At 41.8% G+C, this 24240-nt stretch overlaps 1 protein-coding gene across 50 annotated transcripts in view; it reads right to left on the bottom strand.

Moving 5' to 3' along the window:
- Positions 1-11426, bottom strand: part of CPLANE1 (ciliogenesis and planar polarity effector complex subunit 1) — a 169407-nt gene extending 157981 nt beyond the window's left edge. For 45 of the 50 annotated variants that reach the window (XR_013532334.1, XR_013532335.1, XM_035291656.3 and 42 more), the window contains exons 1-8: positions 11090-11426; positions 7440-7568; positions 5728-5863; positions 5199-5318; positions 4352-4584; positions 3229-3335; positions 938-1094; positions 105-208 (exon numbers count right to left, since the gene is read on the bottom strand). Coding sequence is in view for 44 of the 50 variants with exons in the window: in XM_035291656.3 (XP_035147547.2) it covers positions 105-208; positions 938-1094; positions 3229-3335; positions 4352-4584; positions 5199-5318; positions 5728-5863; positions 7440-7520 (938 nt within the window). In the remaining 6 variants the exon portion in view is untranslated. Of the gene's footprint in view, positions 1-104; positions 209-937; positions 1095-3228; positions 3336-4351; positions 4585-4689; positions 4881-5198; positions 5319-5727; positions 5864-7439; positions 7569-11089 lie in introns of all 50 variants that reach the window. The other 5 variants (XM_078365595.1, XM_078365597.1, XM_078365594.1 and 2 more) reach the window with 4 other exon arrangements.
- Between the last annotated feature and the right edge of the window lie 12814 nt (positions 11427-24240).

Here is a 24240-nt window from a genome sequence, read left to right as displayed (position 1 = left end):
TTCCCAAAGTGCTAGAATTACAGACATGAGCTACCACCCCTGACAGAGACCCTATCTCTTTTAAAAGAAAAAAAAAAAAAACAGACAGACAAAAGAGATCTTACCTAATAAGTGCAGCTGGCACAACGGGACTCTTGTTACTACACCCTTTAAGGCTACCACAGAGAGTAACAAAATTCAGTGTGTTTATAAATAATACCTGAGTGGCCTAGAAAGGAAAAAAAGGACAAGAAAACTATTACAATTACTTTACTGTAACCATTATTTACAATTCTGGTGATATAGAGAGCTAGCTATCATTTTATTAATAAACTATGTAGGGAGTATTTTCCAACTGGCAATGCAATATTGATCCCCGATAGCCTTTGCTCTTTTATGTTCCACCATAAGAACATTAGTTACCACACTACTCTTCTCTCCTCTTTTTCCCTTATTCTTTTTTTCATTTCTGAAAGCCAAGTTTTGAAAGTTATGGCAGCTAATTTAAATAACTTTACCAATCCACAATGTCAAGTTGGATTAAACACCTCCAACTTAAAGAATATAAAGTAGGCTGGCCACAGTGGCTCACATCTATAATCCCAGCTCTTCGGGAGGCTGAGGTGGGAGAATTGCTTGAGCTCAGGAATTCAAGACTAGCCTGGGCAATATGGCAAAACCCCATCTCTACCAAAAAATACAAAAATTATCCAGGCATGGTGGTACAAGCCTGTGGCCCCAGCTACTTGGGAGGCTAAGATGAGAGGATCACTTCAGCATGGGAGGTCGAGGCTGCAGTAAGCCATGATCACACCATTGCACTCCAGCCTGGGTAACAGAGGGAGACCCTGTCTCAAAAAAAAAAAAGGAATATAAGGGAATGTTAAGAAAAAAAAAAATCTCAAAACTGGAATAAACTTCTTTTATAGATTACTTTCTAAGACAGATATTTACTGACCTTGGGGTCTTTCTGATTAAGAGTTACTGCCAGAGTAAGGCCATCTCTTGAAAAGGCAGAAATTAGAGATCCTCTTGACTTTACTGATTCACATTTAGGAATTAGACTGCTGAGATGACAGTCTTGTTGAGCCCAGTGAACATGGTATGGCAATGATCTAAAAATGTAATGAAATAATTAAAAACAAAAATATAGTAATGTTTAAATTTATATATAGTTCATTACAAAAATTAAAGGATCCACCCTAAAACCTACATGTGTACTTAGGGAATACTGTAGAGACTATGTTAATCCATGGTGTTGTTGTAAAGGAATACCTGAGACTAATTTATTTAAAAAAATGGGATGGGTTGGCAGGGCGCAGTGGCTCACACCTGTAACCCCAGCACTTTGGTAGGCCGAGACAGGCGGACCACTTAAGGCCAGGAGTTTGAGACCAGCCTGGCCAACACAGTGAAATCCTGACTCTACTAAAAATACAAAATTAGCTGGGCATGGTGGCAAACGCCTGTAATCCCAGCTATTCAGGAGCCTGAGGCAGGAGAATGGCTTAAAGCCAAGAGTTTGCAGTGAGCCAAGATCAGGCTACTGCACTCCAGCCTGGGCAACAGAGTGAGACTATGATAGCATGGTGGGCATGGTAGCTCACACCTGTAATCCCAACACTTTGGGAAGCCAAGGTGGGCAGATCATCTGAGGTCAGGAGTTTGAGACCAGCCTGGCCAAAATGGTGAAACTCTGTCTCTACCAAAAAAAAAAAAAAAGAGAGAGAGAAGGGGTTTATTCGAGTTCACAGTTCTATAGGCTATGCAAGCATGGCATCAGCATCTCCTCAGATTCTTGTGAGGGCTTCAGGAAGCTTATAACCATGGCTGAAAGGAAAGGGAGATCAGGATTTTCCCAAGAGAGGGAGCAAGAGAGAGGAGGAGGATATTCCAGACTCTTTTACACAACCAGATCTCCTGTAAACTCAGAGAAAGAACTCATTACTATAAGCAGAACTCCACGTCATTCCCGAAGGACCTGCACCCTTGACCCAAACACCTCCCACCAGGCCCCATCTCCAATATTCCAACATTAGGGATTATTTTCAACATAAGACTTGGAAGGGATGAATATCCAAACTATATCAGAGACCTTTCAGAAGTCTGCACACAGAAGAGCAGCTCCCGGTTAGGTAAATAAGTTCAGTATTAGATTTTGTTAGTAGAGCCATGTTTTTATAGCCAACCCCAAATATATTACACCTGCTTCCACTAAAAGTTTGGATAAACATATTTCTACATAATACCATACATTTTTACAGGGATTTAAAAAGTAGGTCAGGAGTTCGAGATCGGCCTGGCCAATATGGTGAAACTCGTCTCTACTAAAAATACAAAAATTAGTCAGGAACAGTGGCGCATGCCTGTAGTCAGCTACTCAGGAAACTGAGGCAGAAGAATGGCTTGAACCTGGGAGGCAGAGGTTGCAGTGAGCTGAGATCGCACCACTGCACTCTAACGTGGGCAACAGAGCAAGGCTCCATCTCAAAAAAAAAAAAGTATATCATTTTACTAAACCTTACTTAGGCATTGTAAGAAAATAACGCATATTTTCTATTTTATTAGACTTTTTAGAATAAAATTATTTTTAATTAAAATAACACTTAAGCATTTAAAAGGTAAAATAGCAAATCAAAATAGTTACGTCTCTTTTAAATTTCAACTGAATTATTTTCCAAAATAGTTACTTTTATAGTCTTAGAGAAGCAAAATCATAGCATGTCTTATCTTTTACAAGTTCCCACTTCAAGGAGAAACAAGACAAAAACAAGATAAACTTTCTGGATTAAACATTTAGAAATAAAAGAAGGGAAGAAAAGCATTTATAAAGCCTTAGAAATTGAAACTCACAATAACATTTACAAATGTTATTGCATGTACATGGATCAAAAAATTATAATGTTCAAAAAGGGATAGAAAATAAGGGGCCAGGTATGATGGCTCATGCCTGTCTGTAATCCCAGCACTTTGGGAGGCCAAGGCAGGAGGACTGCTTGAGCCCAGAAGTACAAGACCCTGTCTGTTAAAAAATAAAAATAAAAAATTAGTCAGGCATGGTGGCACACACCTGTAGTCACAGCTACTCAGGAGGCTGAGGTGAGAGGACTGCCTGAGCCCAATGATTCGAAGCTGCAGTGAGCTACGATTGTGCCACTGACCCCGAGCCTGGGTGATAGAGCAAGACCCTGCCTCCAAAAGAAAAAAAAATCAGTAAGAAAATAAGGAGGACGAAATCATTTACCTTACCTTATAGATGTAAATACATTCTCATGCCACCGAATTGCTAGAAATGTTAACTTCAGGCACTCCCCAGAATAAAAAGTAAATGAACACAGGCAGCAGTCTCCAAATAACTGTAGATAAATTTAATGTATTTTAGTATGAAATTAATCAAAAAATAAATCAAGATACAAAAAATATATAAATATATTCCTCATCATAAACTAGTAAAAAATATTGAGATCTTGCTTATATTTTTTATTCTTTTTTTTTTTTTTTTTAATTTTTTATTGGACTTTAGGTTTTGGGGTACATGAGCAGAGCATGCAAGACAGTTGCATAGGAACACACATGGCAGTGTGCTTTTCTTTCCTTCTCCCCTTCACCCACATTTGGCATTTCTCCCCAGGCTATCCCTCCCCACCTCCCCCTCCCACTGGCCCTGCCCTTTTCCCCCCAATAGACCCCAGTGTTTAGTGCTCCCCTTTCTGTGTATATTTTTTATTCTTAATATTAAGGTCAAGACTGAGTAATTTTTTTCTGAGCCAGAGGCAGGTCTCAAATGGGTAATCAGGTTGTAGCTAATGCTCTTAAAAAATACTGACATTTTTGTGGCTATAAATGAAAACATACTTATACTTATTTTTCTTTTTATACTTTTATATTATTTAATATTATTTTATACTTTTATATTATTTTATATTATTTAAATTAGGGCAACACAGGGTTGGGAGGGACAATAAAACTTTAAAATGCAATTTCTAACAACAGTGGTTTGGATAATGAAATGTTGGTCCATACACACAAAGAATACCAAGCAGCCATTTTAAAAGTTTTTTGTTTTTTTTAAAGTTCATGAATCTGTATCTGTTATTTCCCAGTTAAATGGCATTTTTAGTATGACCAATTCTAGCTTGTTAAATTACCAAACAAACTATATTTTTAAAACAAGGCTAGAGAAAAGGAGTTCTAAGTTAAAACTACTTTTAATAAACACTTTTTAAAAATGTGACCCAAGAAATATAAAATATCTTTTCCATACTGGAATTTCACAATTACTGTGACAATTTATGGTGACTAAAGTTATATAGTTACATCATTACATACTCTGCTAATCAGCTTACAGATTTGAGTCTAAGACTGACTTTACCTCATTTTTTATAAAAACAGCATTCACTACAGCTTCTTTATCTTCAGTGGAAGGCAAGAGAACTGCTTCTTCAGGTATGACCTGGGACCACTGACCCACCAATGAAAGGCTTTTAGAAGCCAAGATATTCTTTAATTCCAAATATTCCCAAAGATATATGCATCCAGAAGGTGTTATGAGCAGAATTCTTTTCCCATTTCCAGATACATACAAGTATGGTCTCAAAGAGCTTGCTAAAACAATAACCAAAAAACTAATTAAACTTCTGAAGTCTGAATTCCCCTGAAGAAAGTATATAATTTAGGTATTCTTACAATAAGAAACCCAAATAATGTTACCATTAAGGATTTCAAAACCAAGGCACAAGCAAAAAAATTAAAAATACAATCCAGGCACAGCAGCTTCTGCCTATAATCCCAGCACTTTGGGAGGCTTAAGGAGGAGTGCTTGAGCCCAAGAGGTCAAAGCTGCACTTAGCTATGATCACACTACTGTACTTCAGCCTGGGCGACAGAACAAGATCTTGTCTCTAAAAAAGAAAAAAAAAAGTACAAAAAATAGCAACATTTATCAAGTACTTATTATGTGATATTAGAAACCTATTATTATTACAGATATGTTAGGCATGCCAGAATTTTCTTCAAGTTGAATCTCAGTATCACAAATAAACACGATCAAAAATAAATATAAACACACACACACATATATATACAGAAATATATATACAAACAGATATATATATGCACATACACAGAAATGTATTTTCAAGACAATAACAGAAAAATGTTTCATCCTCTTTTCCTATTTCTCCTAGTTAAACCAATTTAAACAAACAAAAAATTCCCACCTACTGTAGCTTTGATCATTTCCTTAGGCTTTTCAGTTATTGGTATAGTTTTCAAACAATCTTGATCTTTGTTCCAAAGGAAAAGCTCTCCTGTAATGAGTATCCCAGCCAGCCAGGCATCTGTTTCCAAAAACGAAATGCAATACTTATAATCTAATATTTTCCTTAACATCACCCTTAGTTATTAAAAAAAATACAGTTTTAGGCTCAAGCCTGTAATCCCAGCACTTTGGGAGGCCGAGGTACATGGATCACGAGGTCAACAGATTGAGACCATCCTGGTCAACATGGTGAAACCTCGTCTCTACTAAAAATACAAAAAATTAGCTGGGCATCGTGGCGCCTGCCTGTAATCCCAGCTACTCAGGAGGCTGAGGCAGGAGAATTGCCTGAACCCAGGAGGCGGAGGTTGCAGTGAGCTGAGATCGCGCCATTGCACTCCAGCCTGGGTAACAAGAACGAAACTCTGTCTCAAAAAAAAAAAAAAAAATACAGTTTTAGTCATTTGAAAATATCAGTACTACTTAACCATTACTGGACGTTGTTAGGACAATAACATCCTTCAACAAAGGTTGCAGACTAGGAATTTTCTTCTTTATCTTTCCTGATAGCAAATTAATTTCATTTACGAATTTTTCACCCAAAAGAAAAACGGCTTCTTTTTCCTAAGAAAAGAAACACGTGAAGGAATCAAGAGGTGCCAGAAATTCAACCTACTGCCTAAATAAATTATCTCAGAAACCAAAGCGACATTTAAGAAAGATTATCCATTTGTACCACAAATCATAAAATGAAAATTAAGCTTGATACTTTATAGTAACCTGAACATTTTTAATTCTATTTTAAAACACCTCATTAGAACTACTAGGTTAGGTGACCTAATAGTTGTATTTCAATTTCTTTGAAGCTTAAAATTATAGGAGTGTCTTCCAATTCTGCTAGCCAAAACTGGGTTGTCTACTGTTTAAATCTTTTTTTTTTTTTTTTTTTTTGTTAAAGCTGAGGTCTCACTTTGTTGCCAAGCCTGGAGTGCAGTAGATATTAATAGGCACGATCCCACTACCAACAATCATGAGAGCTCTGACCTGCTCTGTTTCTGACCTGGACCAGTTCACCATTCTTAAGCAACTTGGTGGTCACCCCAGCCCCTCGATCCCAGGAGGTCAGCATATTGATACTGAATTTAGTGCAGACACCTAATTGGTACAGCACACTGCAGCCCAGAATTCCTGGGTTCAAGCAATCCTCTCACCTCAGCCTCCTGAGTAGCTGGGACCACAGGTGTGTACCACTGTACCTGATTCTCATCAATTTTAACAGTAGTATGGACAAATTTTTTACTTACTTATTTCAATTAAAATACATATAGCTTCTGAAATTCATAAACTCGTGACTCTGCTCATTTTTTATTACCTAGAAAAAGTAGGCTGTTTTGAATTAACCTTGTTTTCATACATTCTAAGGCAGTGATTTTCAAAGTAAAACTGAGCTAGCAGCATCAGCACCTCAGAACCCATTAGAAATACAAAATATCCAACCCTACCACACACCTAATTAACTTTGAAAACTTTGGGAGTGGGGCCCAGCAATCTGTGTTTTAATTACCTCTCCAAATAATTCTGACATATTGTAAAGTTTGAGAACTCCTATTCTAGGAGAGTTAATTAGTGGCATAATTACTCACAGGAAATTTAATACTTTATTTCAATAATCATTACACATAAAGTAGGGTTGCCTACTTCCCCTAATAGGAGAATCTATGTCATATATTATGAATGGCATTCCTGGGTTATTAACGTATTGTAGCCCAGTTCTTCCATCCTAGTTCCAAGAACACTTTATAGAACAATCATGAAAATCACAACAGGAGGAAACACTTCATCAGCTGTTCTGGTAAAGGAAAGCTCAGGAGATTAAATATTCCCTTTTGATATATGCCATCTCAACTTAACTTAAACTTGACTTAAGCATAATGTGAAAAAAATATTTTAAAGTTTTTACAAGTCTTCTTCTAAACAAACTACCTAACATTCTGGAAAAGCTAACCTGTTCACCATAATAAAAACAAAACATACACAAAATCCTGTTCAGTGTACAGGTAGGTGACCCTCCTGTATATCCTTCTCCAGTAGATAACGTTTTATTTATTTAAGATCATAGAACACTCCTAAATTACAGGGAAAACACACATGCAACATATATAAAACCGGTATTGCATGAATTAAAAAAAAAAAAACCTACCTTTCCCAACCAGGAGACACGTGGCCATGGTTTTTTCTGCTTAATACTTGTTGACGTCAAAATTTCTAATCTTATCTCCATGTTTGTTAAGGTATCAATGACCAATCAGATAAAAACAGTCTCAAGATTCTGTAAACAATAATAGTAATAATAATAATAAATGGTCCATAATATTCTCTAAGCATCTTTTTTTTTTTTGGAGACAGAGTTTCACTGTCACCCAGGCTGGAGTGCAATGGCGTGATCTCAGCTCACTGCAAACCTCCACCTCCCAGGTTCAAGCAATTCTCCTGCATTAGCCTCCCTAGTAGCTGAGAGTACAAGCATGGGTCACCATGCCTGGCAAATTTTTGTATTGTTTTTAGTAGAGATGGGGTTGACCATGTTGGCCAGGTTGGTCTTGAACTCCTGACCTCAAGTGATCCACCCATGTCGGCCTCCCAAAGTGCTGGGATAACAGGCGTGAGCCACTGCACCCAGACCACTGAGGATCTTAACTGAAAATTTTCATAAAGTTTTAATTTATATTTTATTTTTGAGTCGGAGTTTCATTCTTGTCGCCCAAGCTGGAGTACAATGGTATGATCTCAGCTCACCGCAACCTCTGCCTCCCAGGTTCAAGTGATTCTTGTGCTTTAACCTCCCTAGTAGCTGGGATTACAGGTGCCCACCACCATATCTGGCTAATTTTTATATATTTAGAAGAGATGGGGTTTTACCATGTTGGTCAGGCTGATCTCAAACTCCTGACCTCAGGTCATCTACCCACCTCGGCCTCCCAATATGTTGGATTATGGCATAATACATATATTTTTTGGAGACAGAGTCTTGCTGTGTTATCCAGGCTGGAGTCCAGTGGTACAATATTGGTTCACTGCCATCTCCACCTGCACTTCAGCCTGGGCAACAGACCAAGGCCTTGTTTCAAAAAAAAAAAGAAAAGAAAAGGTGATATTTACACAGTTTCTCAAGTGTCCACCTATAAAATACTTATTAAATGCAAAAAGTAGAAGAGTAACTTTACAGTAGTGAAGGAGCCAGGCAAACTCCACGTAATCCATTCATCAAAAAGAACATTACAAGAAATGTGCCAAATGGAAATCATGTGCCACCTACTAGGGGAAATGAGAAGACCTCTGTGATATATGTGCTAAAAATACATCACCTGAATCTAATCATAGGGAAATATCAGATAGCCCCAAATTGAGGGACATGCTACAAAGTAACTGGCCTGTTACCTTCATAAGTGTCAAGGTCAAGAAAGTCAGGAAAAGAATGAACTGTCCCAATGGGAAAGGTTGTCTGTCCCAATGGGAAGGGCAGACAACCAAATGGAATGAATAATTGTAAACTTTATCCTTTAATTATAAAGAATAATACTGGACAATGGGGAAAACTTGAATAAAGAGAGAAACTAGCTTTTCTGAGTAAATGGTTGTCATGCATTAATATTCTGATCTTAATGACTGTGCTGCAGAAAGGTAAGAGAATATCCTTGTTTACAGAAAATACACACTAAAATATCCATGGGTTGTAGAAAATATTAGTTTGTCACTCACTCAAAAGGTTCCTAAAAAAGGTATCTGCACTAAATTGGCAACTTTCCTGTAAGTGACTATTTCAAATGAAATTTTTTTTTAATTTAAAAATTGAGATCCAGCGAGGCAGCTGACACCTGTAATCCTTTGAAAGGCCAAGGCAGGTGGATCTCTTGAGGTCAGGAGTTTGAGACCAGCCTGGCCAACATGGTGAAATCCCATCTCTACTAAAAATACAAAAATTAGCCCAGCATGGTGGCGAACGCCTGTCATCCCAGCTACTAGGGAGGCTGAGGCAAGAGAATACTGCTTGAACCAGGGAGGTGGAGGTTGCAGTAAGACAAGATCATGAAAAAAATATTAGAAACTTTATAAATGATGGCATTTGGTCACTGGCCTGGCCTGTTTCAATCATAACCCTACCCTTTCTTCCTTTCTTTTTCAGTGCTATCTTCCTAATTCCATTTGGTCTATGAAGTCCAGAAAAAACTGAATTTATTTGGTATGATTACTTCCAGCTTTAAAAAGAAAACAGATGATTTTTTGTTGTTGTTGTTGAGATGGAGTCTTGCACTGTTACCAGGCTGGAGTGAAGTGGCAGGAGATCAGCTCACTGCAACCTCCACCTCCCGGGTTCAAGCAATTCTATTGCCTCATCCTCCCAAGTAGCTGGGATTACTGGCGTTCACCAGCACGCTGGGCTAATTTTTGTATTTTTAGTAAAGATGGGGTTTCACCGTGATGGCCAGGCTGGTCTCGAACTCCTGACCTCTGGTGATCCGCCCACCTCGGCCTTTCAAAGTGCTGGGATTACAGGCGTGAGCCACCGTGCCAGACCAAAATAGCTGTTTTTGAAAAAAATAAAATAGCATTAAAAGAAAAACTACTCAGAGACAGCACACAAAGTTTGTTTTTTTTTTTTTTTTTTTTTCTTTTTTAATTAAGGACGGGGATTCACCATTTTGGTCAGCCTGGTCTTGAACTCCCAACCTCAGGTGATCCGCCCGCCTTGGCCTCCAAAGTGCTTGGATTACAGGCCTGAGCCACCCACGCCAGGCCGACAGCACACAAAGATGATCAAGATGCTAGCTATCAGCCGGCAAGGAGGCTGAGGTGGAAAGATCGCTTGAGAACAGCGGAGTTCTAGGCTGCAGTGAGCAGTGATTGCCCCTGTGAGCGCCAATGCACTCCAGCGTGGGCAACGTAGAAAAGACTCTGGCTCAAAAATAAATAAATAAATAAAATTACAAATCAAATAAATTCTTTTAAAAGGGTTAACCAAATACAAGAGGAACGCCGGCATTATAAAAGCATCATTTGCAGCTCCTAATGAAATAACAAATCCAGTCATAGTATCAGTGCTGCTAAAACGGGCGCGGTGGCTCAAGCCTGTAATCCCAGCACTTTGGGAGGCCGAGGCGGGTGGATCACGAGGTCAAAAGATCGAGACCATCCTGGTCAACATGGTGAAACCCCGTCTCTACTAAAAATACAAAAAGTTAGCTGGGCATGGTGGCACGTGCCTGTAATCCCAGCTACTCAGGAGGCTGAGGGAGGAGAATTGCCTGAACCCAGGAGACAGAGGTTGCGGTGAGCCGAGATCACGCCATTGCACTCCAGCCTGGGTAACAAGAGCGAAACTCCATCTCAAAAAAAAAAAAAAAAAAAAGACTAGGAACTTTATGTACTGACATGCCCTAAATCCACTAGTCACTCTTAAAATTGCTAACAGTGAAGGAAATTAGACGTTCTATTCCTCCGGATCCTGCTCGAGAGGCCTGGTAGTCAGGTGGGAGCTGGGGGACTCGAGTCCGGGGCCGAGGTGTGGCCGGAACCTGGCACCGCCCATGCCGGCCGGGCGACCCCGACCGCTCACGGCTCCTGAGCTCCGTCAGCCCGCGACGCCGGGAGGCTGGGGGAGGCCCAGAGCGAGGACGGGCCCAGACTGGGTATGGGGATAGACCAGGGCCGGGTGCGGCGGAGACGGCGCGGGAAGAGGGAGGTCGCCAACCTGCCCGACAGAAGGGTGCCTGAGGGGAGACCCAGGACTTCCGGGTCCGGGGGCCTAAGAGGAGGCTAGGGTCGCGGGGGAAGGAATCCGCGGGCAGTTACCTCCGCCAGGGGCAGGGCCCGTCCGGTCGGGAGCGGGGAAGGCGCGGTGAGGCCGACTGCTGGTGGTGGAGACGCCAGGCCGACTGCCACGAGCCCAGTCGCCCGCCCTGACGCGAGCCTGCGTCCGGGAGACGGCGGAGGGCGGGCAGGGGGGCGCGGGCGCTGCCACAGCGCCAGCTCAGAGGCGGCCCGGAGCGCGGGCGGCCCTGCACTCAGGCACCCCCGCCCGGGTCCTCTGAGCGGCCAGCCGCAGCCGTTTCCACTCTCCTCGCCCCTACTCCCGCGCGTCGCTCTCCTCAGCTGCCGCAGCACCCCCCCACCCCAGTTCACTCCTCCCACGCGTTCCTCAGACACTCCTCCTTTGAGTGCAGGCGTTGGGCGGTGCTTCGCCGGGAGCCGCCTAATAACCAACCAACCGGGAACTCAAGGGCTGCGCCTGCCTAGTGGGGACCCTGCACAGACCCAAATATAAAGGGGTTTTGCTCCGCCCTCCCCAGTTCAAGTTGGCACCTGGGAACCCTGAAGAAGGCATTTTCCGAACTCACCGTCCTAAGGATTTATTTTCCACACTGTTTTCACCTCCTTCCCCCCTGTTCTCGTGACTAACTGGAACAGTGGTCGCAAGCTGGCAGCCCGAGAGCTCTGCTCACCTGGAAATTCATTTTTGTGTAACTTAAATGTGAAGGCCGCAGGCAGTGGCATGCTGTCCTCCTCCACCTGCTCCTTTCTTCGCTCTTTTATGTGACTGGCCTGTGTTTCAAGCCAGGACCTTGTCTGTCACCCTTGGGTAGGCCAGGTATGTTCTGCGCAGTAAATGGTCCTGCCCTCTGCATTGGATAGCTTGCTCCTAGGTTGGTTTATTTAAGCTGTTAAGTAAGCACCACGGGGTAGGAGGACTTCTGGCTACATCAGGACCACAATTACCCCTGGTCTCTGGGAGGGATAAGTGGCAGCTGGCATTCTGGAAGCTGAGCCCCACTTATCTCAGAGGTTATAGATCTGAGGTGGTTTAAATCCACCCGCAAATCACGAACATTTTACACAAACCGTGTTAAGAGTTAGCAAAAACGTCTCACACAGAAAAATTTGGGAACTGAGAAATTCTAACCTATTCCCACAATTCCATGTTCCCATTTCTAAGTCTTAAGATATGAAAACAATGGGATAACTGAGACTGATTTTGACGTGTGGCCATTAGACCTGGAAGTATCGGTGTGATTCTGAAATTGATTGCTCCACACATTTATTTATTCATTCATTCATTCATTCCTTTTTTCCCCTCCTTTTCCTCCTCCTCTATTTATTCTTTTAAAACGTATGGAAATGGGCCCGGCACAGCGGCTGACACCTGTAATCCCATCACTCTGGGAGGCCAAGGTGGGCAGATCACATGAGGTCAAAAGTTTGAGACCAGCCTGACCGGTATGGCGAAACCCCGTCTCAACTAAAAATACAAAAAACAGGCCGGGCACGGTGGTTCAAGCCTGTAATCCCAGCACTTTGGGAGGCCGAGGCGGGTGGATCACAAGGTCAAGAGATCGAGACCATCCTGGTCAACATGGTGAAACCCCGTCTCTACTAAAAATACAAAAAATTAGCTGGGCATGGTGGCACATGCCTGTAATCCCAGCTACTCAGGAGGCTGAGGCAGGAGAATTTGCCTGAACCCAGGAGGCGGAGGTTGCGGTGAGCCGAGATAGTGCCATTGCACTCCAGCCTGGGTAACAAGAGCGAAACTCCATCTCAAAAAAAAATACAAAAAATAGCCGGGCATGGTGGTGGGTGCCTGTAATACCAACTACTACAGAGGCTGAGGCAAGAGAATCGCTTGAACCCGGTTGGCAGAGGTTGCAGTTAGCCTAGATCGCACCATTGCACCCCAGCCTGGGCAACAGAAGGAGACTGCATCTCAAAAAAAAAAAAAAAAAAAGTACGGAAATGTATCCAGCAATGTTTGCTGTAAAAAATAATGTATGGAAATCACTACAGTTTGCTAAAATAAAAATCATTGAGCACTTATGTGTGTCAGACGCTATGCTAGGTATAAAGAGGGGAAGACGATGTTATCCCTATTCAAGAAATTCACACACACTTAAGTTACAGTGCAGTCTTAGATTCAGAGCTGTATTAAGTCCCCCAATTAAAAAAAAAAAAAGAAAAAAAAGTTACAGTGCAGTCATAAATGCCACGATTACAGTATGCGCAGGTCCATTTTCTCTATCTGGGTGTTGGGAGGTCCAAAACATAAGCTAAGTTCTTAATGAGGAATAGTTTCATTTTGAAGCACATTCATTTTTCGATGCCTTTGGAGCTGTCTAGTGAATAATTAAGATGCACGGTTCAAAAGCTTAATGGTAGGCTTGTGAATACAGAATGTGTAAAATAAGCATTAGTCTCCCCTTAACCTTGCTCTGCACTTTTTAAGGGTCACCTCTCTTTAATATATATTGGTAAGTAAGAGATTTTGTGGAGGATGGGAGGATACCAATTCTTCTTTTTTGGGTTTTTTTTGAAACAGAGTCTTCTACTGTTGCCCAGGCTGGAGTGCAGTGGCACAATCTCCATTCACTGCAACCCCCACCTCCCAGGTTCAAGCGATTCATCTGACTCAGACTCTCCTGAGTAACTGGGATTATAGGCACCTGCCACCATGCCCAGCTAATTGTATTTTTAGTAGAGACAGGGTTTCATTATGTTGGCCAGTCTGGTCTTGAACTCTTGATCTTGTGATTCGCCTGCCTCAGCCTCCCAAAGTGCTGGGTTTACAGGCATGAGCCACCATGCCTGGCCAGGATACCAGTTCTTATGAGAGAATGTCAGAGGGGTAGAAGAGATCCAAGAGAATGATTGACCAGTTAAAAAACTGATTAAGGTCAAATAGAAATAAGCCTGAGAATTTCTCCATCAGATTTAGTGTTTAGTAGGTATAGTTATAGTGCCAAATATATAATAACTGAGGTCTTCTTGAAAGCATATAGCAAAATCAAATCTGATTAGCTTAAGCAACAGAGATGATTTATTGTAATGATTCTAGGTTATCTGACAGATTGTGACTATTCTCTCTAGCGTGGTCCTATCCAATGTAAATTTCTGTAATGATGAAAGTGTTCTATGTCTGCTCTAATATGGTAGCCATTAGCCACAAATGCTATTGAGCATGTGAAATGTAGCTAGTGCAACTGAGACCCTGTAAACTAAGATTCCAGTCAAAGAGAAGGGAAAAAAACAGGGAGCTTGCCCATAATCTTTAAGACCTGGGCCCAGAAATAGTACACAGTATTTCTGCTTACATTCCACTGGAGAGAATTTAGTCACATGATCACACCTAACCGCAAGGAAGCTGGGAAATGTAGATTAGCACTGTACCCAGAAAGACTGAGAAAATGGTTTTGGTAGACAACTAGCAGTAGTCAGAATACAAAAAGTAATAATACAGATTTCCTGCTTTCAAGAGTATCACAGGTTTATGGAAGACAGATGAATATTTTACTAGCAATGAATAAAGAACATGCTGTACAAACCCAAGAAAACAGTAGGTATAGTTTGGCTATTTCTTCCTACCCAAATCTCATGTTGAATTGTAATTGCCAGTGTTGGAGGTGGGGCCTGGTGGGAGATGACTGAATCATGAGGGTGGATTTCTTGTGAATGGTTTAGCACAGTCCCTTGGTGCTGTCCTCATGATAGTGAGTTCTCCTGATATCTGGTTGTTTAAAAGTGTGTGGCACCTCAGGAGGCTGAGGCATGAGAATTGTTTGAATCCAGGAGGCAGAGACTCCGGTGAGCTGAGATAATGCCACGGCACTCCAGCCTGTGTGACAGAGTAAGACTCTCACAAAAAAAAGGTGTGGTACCTATCCCCTGCCCTTGTTCCTGCTTTTGCCATGTGTGACTTACCTGCTCCCACTTTGACTTCTTCCATGAGTAAAAGCTTCCTGAGCTTACTCTGCTTCCAGAAGCAGATGTCTGTGCTATGCTTCCTGTACAGTCTGTAGAACCATAAAACACGTAAATGTGTTTTCCTGTAAATTACCCAGTCTCTGGTATTTCTTTATAGCAATGCAAGAACAGCCAATACAATGGTATTTCTCAAATCTTAATGTGTATATGGATCACCTGGGAATCTTGTTAAAATATACATTCTGGGCCAGGTATGGTGGCTCATGCCTGTAATCCCAGCACTTTGGGAGGCTAAGGCAGGCGAATCACCTGAAGTCAGGAGTTCGAGACCAGCCTGGCCAACATGATGAAACCCATCCTCTGCTAAAAATACAAAAATTAGCTGGGTATGGTGGCAGGTGCCTGTAATCTCAGCTACTCAAGAGGCTAAAGCAGGATAATCACTTGAACCTGGGAGGTGGAAGTTGCAGTGAGCTGAGATCATGCCATTGCACTCCAGCCTGGGCAACAAGAGCAAGACTCTCTTTCAAAAAAAAAAAAGTACATTTTGACTCAGTAATCTTGGGTAGGACCTTGAGATCTCCTAGGTGATGCTGATGCTACTGGCCCATAGACCATATTTTGAGTAGCAAGCAGTTGCAGATTTAGCAAATATCACAAAAGGAATGACATTTGAGTTGCACCTTTGTAATATCGTGTAGTGGTTAAAAATCTAGCTTTTGGCTGAGCGTGGTGGCTCACGCCTGTAATCCCAGCACTTTGGGAGGCTGAGGCAGGCAGATCATCAGGTCAGGAGATCGAGACCATTCTGGCTAACCTGGTGAAACCCTATATCTTTAAAAAAAATCTAGCTTTTGATGATAAACATCCTATGTTAAAATTCCAAATCTGGCTGGGCACAGTGGCTCACACCAGTAATCCCAGCACTTTGGGAGGCCAAGGCAGGCAGATCACATGGGGTCAGGAGTTCAAGACCAGCCTGGCCAATATGGTGAAACCCTGTCTCTACTAAAAATACAAAAATTAGCTGGTCATGGTGGCAGGTGCCTGTAATCCCAACTACTAGGGAGGCTGAAACAGGAGAATCGCTTGAACCCAGGAAGCAGAGGTTGCAGTAAGCTGAGATCACACCATTGCACTCCAGCCCAGGTGACAAGAGTGAAACTCCAGTTCAAAAAAAAAAAAAAAGAAAGAAATTCCATATCTATGACTTGCCAGCTAATTTAAATTGCTTAACTTTAATTCTAAAGATCTTAAGTAACAGAAATCCCTACACAGACTGATTTTACAACAGATGAAGCTGATTGGCTCATTAATGCAGAGGTTCAGCAGGTTTCATGCAAGTTTAATTGGGCAGAACCGTTGTTCAATTTTTCTTTAATTCTCTTCACTCTGCCCTTTGTCTTGAGCTGGCTTCCTTTGTGGTAAGTGAGATGATGGCAAATCTATACATTTTACAAAGAAAATGTTGGTTTTTTTGTTCTATAATGTTTTTTGAGTATTCTTTATGAGCCTCTACCCCAATGTATAGAAGGGAAAGTCTTTATGTTGACAAATAATGGTACCTCCATTTTTTGGGGGGGTACCTAAGTCTCTTTCTTTTTTTTTTTTTTTTGAAACGGAGTTTTGCGCTTGTTACCCAGGCTGGAGTGCAATGGTGCGATCTCAGCTCACCGCAAACTCCACCTCCTGGGTTCAGGCAATTCTCCTGCCTCAGCCTCCTGAGTAGCTGGGATTACAGGCACACGCCACCATGCCCAGCTAATTTTTTGCATTTTTAGTAGAGACGGGGTTTCACCATGTTGACCAGGATGGTCTCGATCTCTTGACCTCGTGATCCACCCGTCTCAGCCTCCCAAAGTGCTGGGATTACAGGCGTGAGCCACCGCGCCCAGCCCTAAGTCTCTTTCTTATAAATGTTCTATCTTGCAGACTTTCTTCCTCTCATTCTAATCAACCCACAAAATGGATCAATAGTGATAGTGGGCTACTCACAGTAGCTCACACCTGTAATCCCAGCACTTTGGGAGGCTGAGATGGGAAGATCACTTGAGCTCAGAAGTTTAAGACCAGACTGGCCAACATGATGAAACCCCCATCTCTACTAAAAATACAAAAATTAGCCAAGCATGGTGGCACAAATCTGTAATCCCAGCTACTTGGGAGGCTGAGACAGAACTGCTTGAGCCCGGCAGGCGGAGGTTACCGTGAGCCAAGATCACACCACTGCACTCCAGCCTGGGCAACAGAGCAAGACTCCGTCTCAAAAAAAAAAGCCAGTCATAATGATGTGTGCCTACCAACTCACTTGAACCCAAGAGGCAGAGGATGTAGTGAGCAGAGATCACACTATTGCACTCCAACCTAGGTAACAGAACAATACTCTGTCTCAAAAAAAAAAAAAAGTGATAGTGTAGGAGGGATTGTATGCCCTAATGGTAGAGGGGAAGAGAATGCTTGTAATTAACCTTTCTTTAGGTATAAATATGTGAGTTTATATTTACATAATTATAAAATAGAATCAATATTCTTATTTGATGTGTTCAGGTTACTGTAACAAAATACCATTGTGAAGGTTGTCATAGTCTGACTGGGCCCGGTGGCTCATACCTGTAATCCCAGCACTTCAGGAGGCCAAGGTAGGCAGATCACTTGAGGTCAGGAGTTTGAGATTGGCCTGGCCAACATGGCAAAACCCCGTCTCTACTAAAAATACAAAAATTAGCCAGGTGTGATGGTGCATGTCTGTAATCCCAGATACTAGAGTGGCTGAGGCAGATAATTGCTTGAACCCAGGAGGCAGAGGTTACTGTGAGCTGAGATCTCCATCTCAAAGAAAACAAAAAGTCGTCATAGTCAAAATAGAGTCGCTAATGTTAAGCAAACCCTGACAAATAGAGCTGAGGAAGGCCATAAAGAGAGGGTTCTCACACTTACATGCCTGATAACAAAAAAGACTCTATAACCCCACACAAAGGTCATCACATTCATTAACAAAAAATGCTTCTGAAAAAACATCTGCCCTTCAACTGCGTGTTCAACTTCAGACTGGTGTCACCCTTGTTATTGATCTTTGTAGCCAAGGATAATTACTTCAAAACAATTATGTAATTCTCATTTTTTTTCCTTCAGAAACCATTGTCTTCCTTTACCTTTCTGAATACACACATAGTTTACTATACCATGCATATTTCCACTGCAGTGCTGTATTTTCAAATAAGCATCATTTTATTTTGGAAAATCTCTCTCTGTTTGCTGTTTAGATTGACATATGTGGTATCAGAAATGAGATCTGAAGAAAAGTTCACTATTGAAAGGAATCAGCTATTCTTGGAACAAGTTTGCAGTACTCACTTGAACCCTTTTAGCGCTCCACTTCCATAGCTTGCATTTTCTGGCTTAGTGAGTCTTCTCTCAGGTTGAGCCTCTCTCTTTTAGGTAGAAGCTTTTTTACTTCATTTGGGATCTGGTGTGGATAAGGCAATCTTTTTTTTTTTTTTTGAGACAGAGTTTCGCTCTTGTTACCCAGGCTAAAGTGCAATGGCACGATCTCGGCTCACCGCAACCTCCACCTCCTGGGTTCAGGCAATTCTCCTGCCTCAGCCTCCTGAGTAGCTGGGATTACAGGCACACGCCACCATGCCCAGCTAATTTTTGTATTTTTAGTAGAGACAGGGTTTCACCATGTTGACTAGGTTGGTCTTGATCTCTCAACCTCATGATCCACCCGCCTCGGCCTCCCAAAGTGCTGGGATTACAGGCTTGAGCCACCTCACCTGGCCGGTTAAGGCAATCTTAATAAAAGATCTTGTGTACCTTCTGGGACTATAAAAGGCTCTTTTTGTGTGTGTGTTTTCTGATATAAAGACGAGCATCTTTCTGAATTCTGAAACTCTTGGTTTCTACAGAATTTACATTCTGTGAGGCATGTCTTCTCTGGTGTGCATGCCTAGTTTAATATTTCATTTGACCTGCACAACTGTTTTAAAATGTTGGCAAACACTCTTCTCTTGGTTTATTTTTATTTGGTTTAACTCCTTCCTACTTGATTCTGAAAATTTTCTAAGAGCCAAAACAAACATTCTTGGTGGTGGGTGCAGGACAGCTGATTAAACACCACTAGAGTGGCTACCATCAGCTGTAACAATGGTCTAAACTCCTGATATTCCCTGACAGAATTTGTAGAATATTCATTGCTCTCAAGAAATTAATAAGAAATGGAATGGTCGGCCGGGCGCGGTGGCTCAAGCCTGTAATCCCAGCACTTTGGGAGGCCGAGGCGGGTGGATCAGGAGGTCAAGAGATCAAGACCATCCTGGTCAACATGGTGAAACCCCGTCTCTACTAAAAATACAAAAAATTAGCTGGGCACAGTGGTGCATGCCTGTAATCCCAGCTACTCGGGAGGCTGAGGCAGGAGAATTGCCTGAACCCAGGAGGCGGAGGTTGCGGTGAGCCAAGATCGTTCCATTGCACTCCAGCCTGGGTAACAAGAGGGAAACTCCGTCTCAAAAAAAAAAAAAAAAAGAAAGAAATGGAATGGTCTTTTAAAGGTTTACCGGTACTCATAGTCTGGTCTTGATCTCTTGGCCTCAAGCAATCTTCCCACCCCAGCCTCCCAAAGTGCTGGAATTATAGGTGTGAGCCAGCATGCGTGGCCCCATTTCTTAAGGTAATTTTATTTGAAACATCTCAGATTTATATCTAAGAAGGTCAGTTTTTGCTGTACTTCACCATAAGAGATGTACAGAGCATACATCATGGCCTCTGTTCTTTCTATCCTTGAAAATGTATATCTTTTTACTTGGCTGGAGTAGTAACTGTCCTTCAACTGTTTCATCAACTCCTGAAACTTTTTTTCTCCTGTTTCAATTCTGCTGTTGTGGCCTGACACTGAGATGTTTGTCTCGAAGGTTTAGAAAAGCAATGTTTTCCTACAGTGTAACTTGATTCTGTAGTCTTGGCTTTTCTTGATGTGTCTGAATTGTCCCATGTAACCAGGAAACTCCCCATGCTTTGACTCAGAGCCAGCTATTTTTCTCTTCAAGGTACTAGTTTTTTTGTTTATATTCCTCGATAATATAGTATACACTCAAGACTCTGGTCACATTCTTCTTGTGTCTTTAAATTCAAATACGCTTTTCATCAAGTTTAAATTCCAGGTTATATAAATAGGCTTCCCCTAAGGAGAAGCAATTACACTATAGGAAATTTTTCTTTACCTTTTTGGTAACTTGGCTTTAAAAAGACAAAGCAAAGATTTTAGTTTAGTTTAGTTTTTTGAGATGAGGTCTTGCTCTGTCACGCAGGCTGGAGTGCGATGGCACAATCTTATCTCACTGCAGCCTCAAACTCCTGGGCTCAAGGAATCCTCCTGGCTCAGCCTCCAGAGAAGCTGGAACTACAGGCACGCATCACCATGCCTGGCTAATTTTTTAATAGAAATGGTGTCTTGCTATATTTCCCAGGCTGGTTTTGAATTCCTGGCCTTGAATGATCCTTTCATTTCTGTGAGATTTTTTTTCCTGCTCAGCAGGATATTTCTACAAGATTTTACATTTTATCAAGATAATTCCTATATTATCTTTATTGGGTTGTTATTAGTTAGGAAAACTGGGCTTTTAAAGGGTTAGGGTTTTACATCCATGTAACTTTCTGTATTGCTTTTGAAGTCTTTTGACTGTGTATTATTTTACTGTGATTCTGTTTTAATCAAGTGTTTTAAACCTTTTGACATCATTGGCTGATTTCCCCAGGATCAGAATCCTAAAATAAGTGGTTTTGGCCTAAAATTAACATTGGGATTTCTAGTTGGGCCCCTGGAAAGCCTCAAAGAACATACATCTCATCTTGTAGAGATAGTAAGTGATTCAGTTTATTTGGTAAACTGCATAGGAGGCATTGTGAAATTACAAACGATACTAAATATTCTTTCAATTACATTATGGGTATATTATCAGTATAAATTTTCCAAAAATTATATAAACATAAAAATTTAATATGTTATTAATCATAGTTTTGATTATTTTGTTGAAACTTTCTTAAGTTATATTTATATGGATATGTCATTCATATGAGTAGTCTAAAGAGTATATAAAATTTGGTTAGGCGCAGTGGCTCACACCTATAATTCCAGCACTTTGGGAAACTGAGGTGTGTGGATCACCTGAGGTCAGGAGTTCAAGACCGCCTGGCCAGCCTAGTAAAAACCTTTCTCTACTAAAAATATGAAAGTTAGCTGGACATGGTGGCTGGCACCTGTAATCCCAGCTACTCAGGAGGCTGAGACGGGAGAATCACTTGAACCTGGGAGGCGGTGGTTGCAGTGAACTGAGATCACGCCATTGCACTCCAGCCTGGGTGACGAAAGTGAAACTCCATCTCAAAAAATAATAATAATGAAATTAAAATAAAATGTATAGGCTGGGAGCGGTGGCTTATGCCTGTAATCCCAGCACTTTGGGAGGCTGAGGCAAGCAGATCACCTGAGGTCAGGAGTTCCAGACCAGCGTACTCAACATGCGAAACTCTGTCTCTACTAAAAATACAAAAATTAGCCAGGCATGGTGCTGCATGCCTATAATCCTAGCTACTTGGGAAGCTGAGAGGCAGGAGAATCTCTTTAACCTCGGTAGAGAAGGTTGCAGTGAGCCAAGATCATGCTATTGCACTCCAGCCTGGGTGACAAGAGCAAAACTCCGTGGCAAATTTTAAAAAAATTATAAAAGTCTGACAGTCCTGATATGACATTGTCAGCCATGATCCTGGTTTTTTGTTTTTGTTTTTTTGGGTTTCTTTTTAGACAGAGTCTCACCCTGTCACCCAGGCTGGAATGCAGTGGTGCAGAAAGAAAAAAAAAAAGGAAAAAGAAGAAACTGATGGGTTTCATGAATCAAGCAAAAAGCAAAACAGGATATCAATTACAGGAAATTAAGTAGTTAATAAATACAATGTTTTTATGGCTTTTGTTTAACACATTATTGGCTCTGTACTAAAATGTTTTGTTTTCCAAATTTAAGGAACTTTTCTTTTTGGAACAAAGATTTGCTTTTTCTCCCTACATAATTCCTCCAAAATTTGGAAACTATTTGTGAGTATTCTAATTTTTATTTTCATTTTTACTTCATGTTATTATTATTATTATTATTATTATTGGAGACGGAGTCTTGCTCTGTTATTCAGGATGAAGTGCAGTGGCGCCATCTCAGCTCACAGCAACCTCCACCTCCTGGGTTCAAGCAATTCTCCTGCCTCAGCTTCCCCAGTAGCTGGGATTAGAGGCACACACCATCATGCCCAACTAATTTTTATATTTTTAGTAGAGATAGGGTTTTGCCATGTTGGCCAGGCTGGTCTCGAGCTCCTGACCTCACGTGATCCACCTATCTCAGCCTCCCAAAGTGCTGGGATTACAGGCATAAGCCAAAATGCTCAACTTAATTTTTTTTTTTTTTTAGAGTGAGTCTCACTCTGTCTCCTAGGCTGGAGTGCAGTGGTACAATTGCAGCTCACTGCAACCTCCATCTCCCAGGTTCAAGTGATTTTCCTGCCTCAGCCTACCAAGTAGCTGGGATTACATACATGTGGCATCATGCCTGGCTAATTTTTGTGTTTTTAGTAGAGACAAGTGAGGTTTTACCATGTTGGCCAGGCTGTCTCAAACTCCCAACCTCGAGTGATCCTCCCACCTTTGCCTCTCAGAGTGCTGTGATTACAGGTGTGGCCACTGCACCTAGCTGTATTCTTATTATTTTTTTAATTTAATTTTTTTTCTATTTTGTTTGTTATTTTTTTTTTTTTTTTTTGAGAAGGAGTTTCGCTCTTGTTACCCAGGCTGGAGTGCAATGGCGCAATCTCGGCTCACCGCAACCTCCGCCTCCTGGGTTCAGGCAATTCTCCTGCCTCAGCCTCCTGAGTAGCTGGGATTACAGGCACGCGCCACCATGCCCAGCTAATTTTTTGTATTTTTAGTAGAGACGGGGTTTCACCATGTTGACCAGGATGGTCTCGATCTCTTGACCTCGTGATCCACCCGCCTCGGCCTCCCAAAGTGCTGGGATTACAGGCGTGAGCCACTGGGCCTGGCCTGTTCTTATTTTTGTGTATATAAGTTCAATAAAAATCTGCTCTCTTTATAAGGAGGATACAATTAGGACATCAGTTTTATTACTAAGGCTTTGACTGAAATGTCTTTAAAATGTACATAAAATGCCTGACTTCAGGAATTCCCAGTCTTATAAGTGAGTAAATAAAAACAGTCACTTCACAGCAAGCCCAAGAACATTACAAGTAAAATCTCAAGTCTCCCTTGTTTGGCTTCCTAGCCTCTTTTTTTTTTTGAGACGGAGTTTCACTGTTGTTACCCAGGCTGGAGTGCAATGGCACGATCTTGGCTCACCGCAACCTCCGCCTTCTGTGTTCAAGCAATTCTCCTGCCTCAGCCTCTCAAGTAGCTGGGACTACCGGTGCACACCACCATGTCCAGCTAATTTTTGTATTTTTAGTAGAGACAGGGTTTCACCTTGTTGATCAGGATGGTCTCGATCTCTTGACCTCGTGATCCACCTGACTCGGCCTCCCAAAGTGCTGGGGTTATAGGTGTGAGCCACCGTGCCTGGCCGGCTTCCTAGCCTTAAGAAATTTTTAAATCTGAGATTAGTGTATGCTCAATATGGAGAGAAAAATTTATGTTTCTAAAGAGAAACTATAATACCTCTTTTGTTATATAGCAGCCCTGTGCCTTACTTCCAAGTTCTTGTTATCTACCTGTAGACTGGAGTAGATCCTGAAGCCTCCTAATTTCTCCAATATTTAGCTGCAACTCTCACCCTTAGAATGAAAGGTACTCTGTTTCTAAAGCCCTGTAAGCTAACATTAGATGAATTTTAAGGAACAAGCCTCATAGTTGATATGTGTGCCACAAAAAAGTTCACCAAGGGCCGGGCGCGGTGGCTCATGCCTGTAATCCCAGCACTTTGGGAGGCCGAGGTGGGTGGATCACGAGGTCAACAGATCGAGACCATCCTGGTCAACATGGTGAAACCTCGTCTCTACTAAAAATACAAAAAATTAGCTGGGCATGGTGGTGTGTGCCTGTAATCCCAGCTCCTCAGGAGGCTGAGGCAGGAGAATTGCCTGAACCCAGAAGGTGGAGGTTGCGGTGAGCCGAGATTGCGCCATTGCACTCCAGCCTGGGTAACAAGAGCGAAACTCCGTCTCAAAAAAAAAAAATAAGGTTCACCAAACTACTC

The sequence above is a fragment of the Callithrix jacchus genome, chromosome 2 (genome assembly GCF_049354715.1).
Source record: "Callithrix jacchus isolate 240 chromosome 2, calJac240_pri, whole genome shotgun sequence".
Taxonomy (NCBI): Eukaryota; Metazoa; Chordata; class Mammalia; order Primates; family Cebidae; genus Callithrix; species Callithrix jacchus.
The sequence above is the reverse complement of the archived record's forward strand: the minus strand, read 5'-3'. Positions and strand labels throughout refer to the sequence as shown.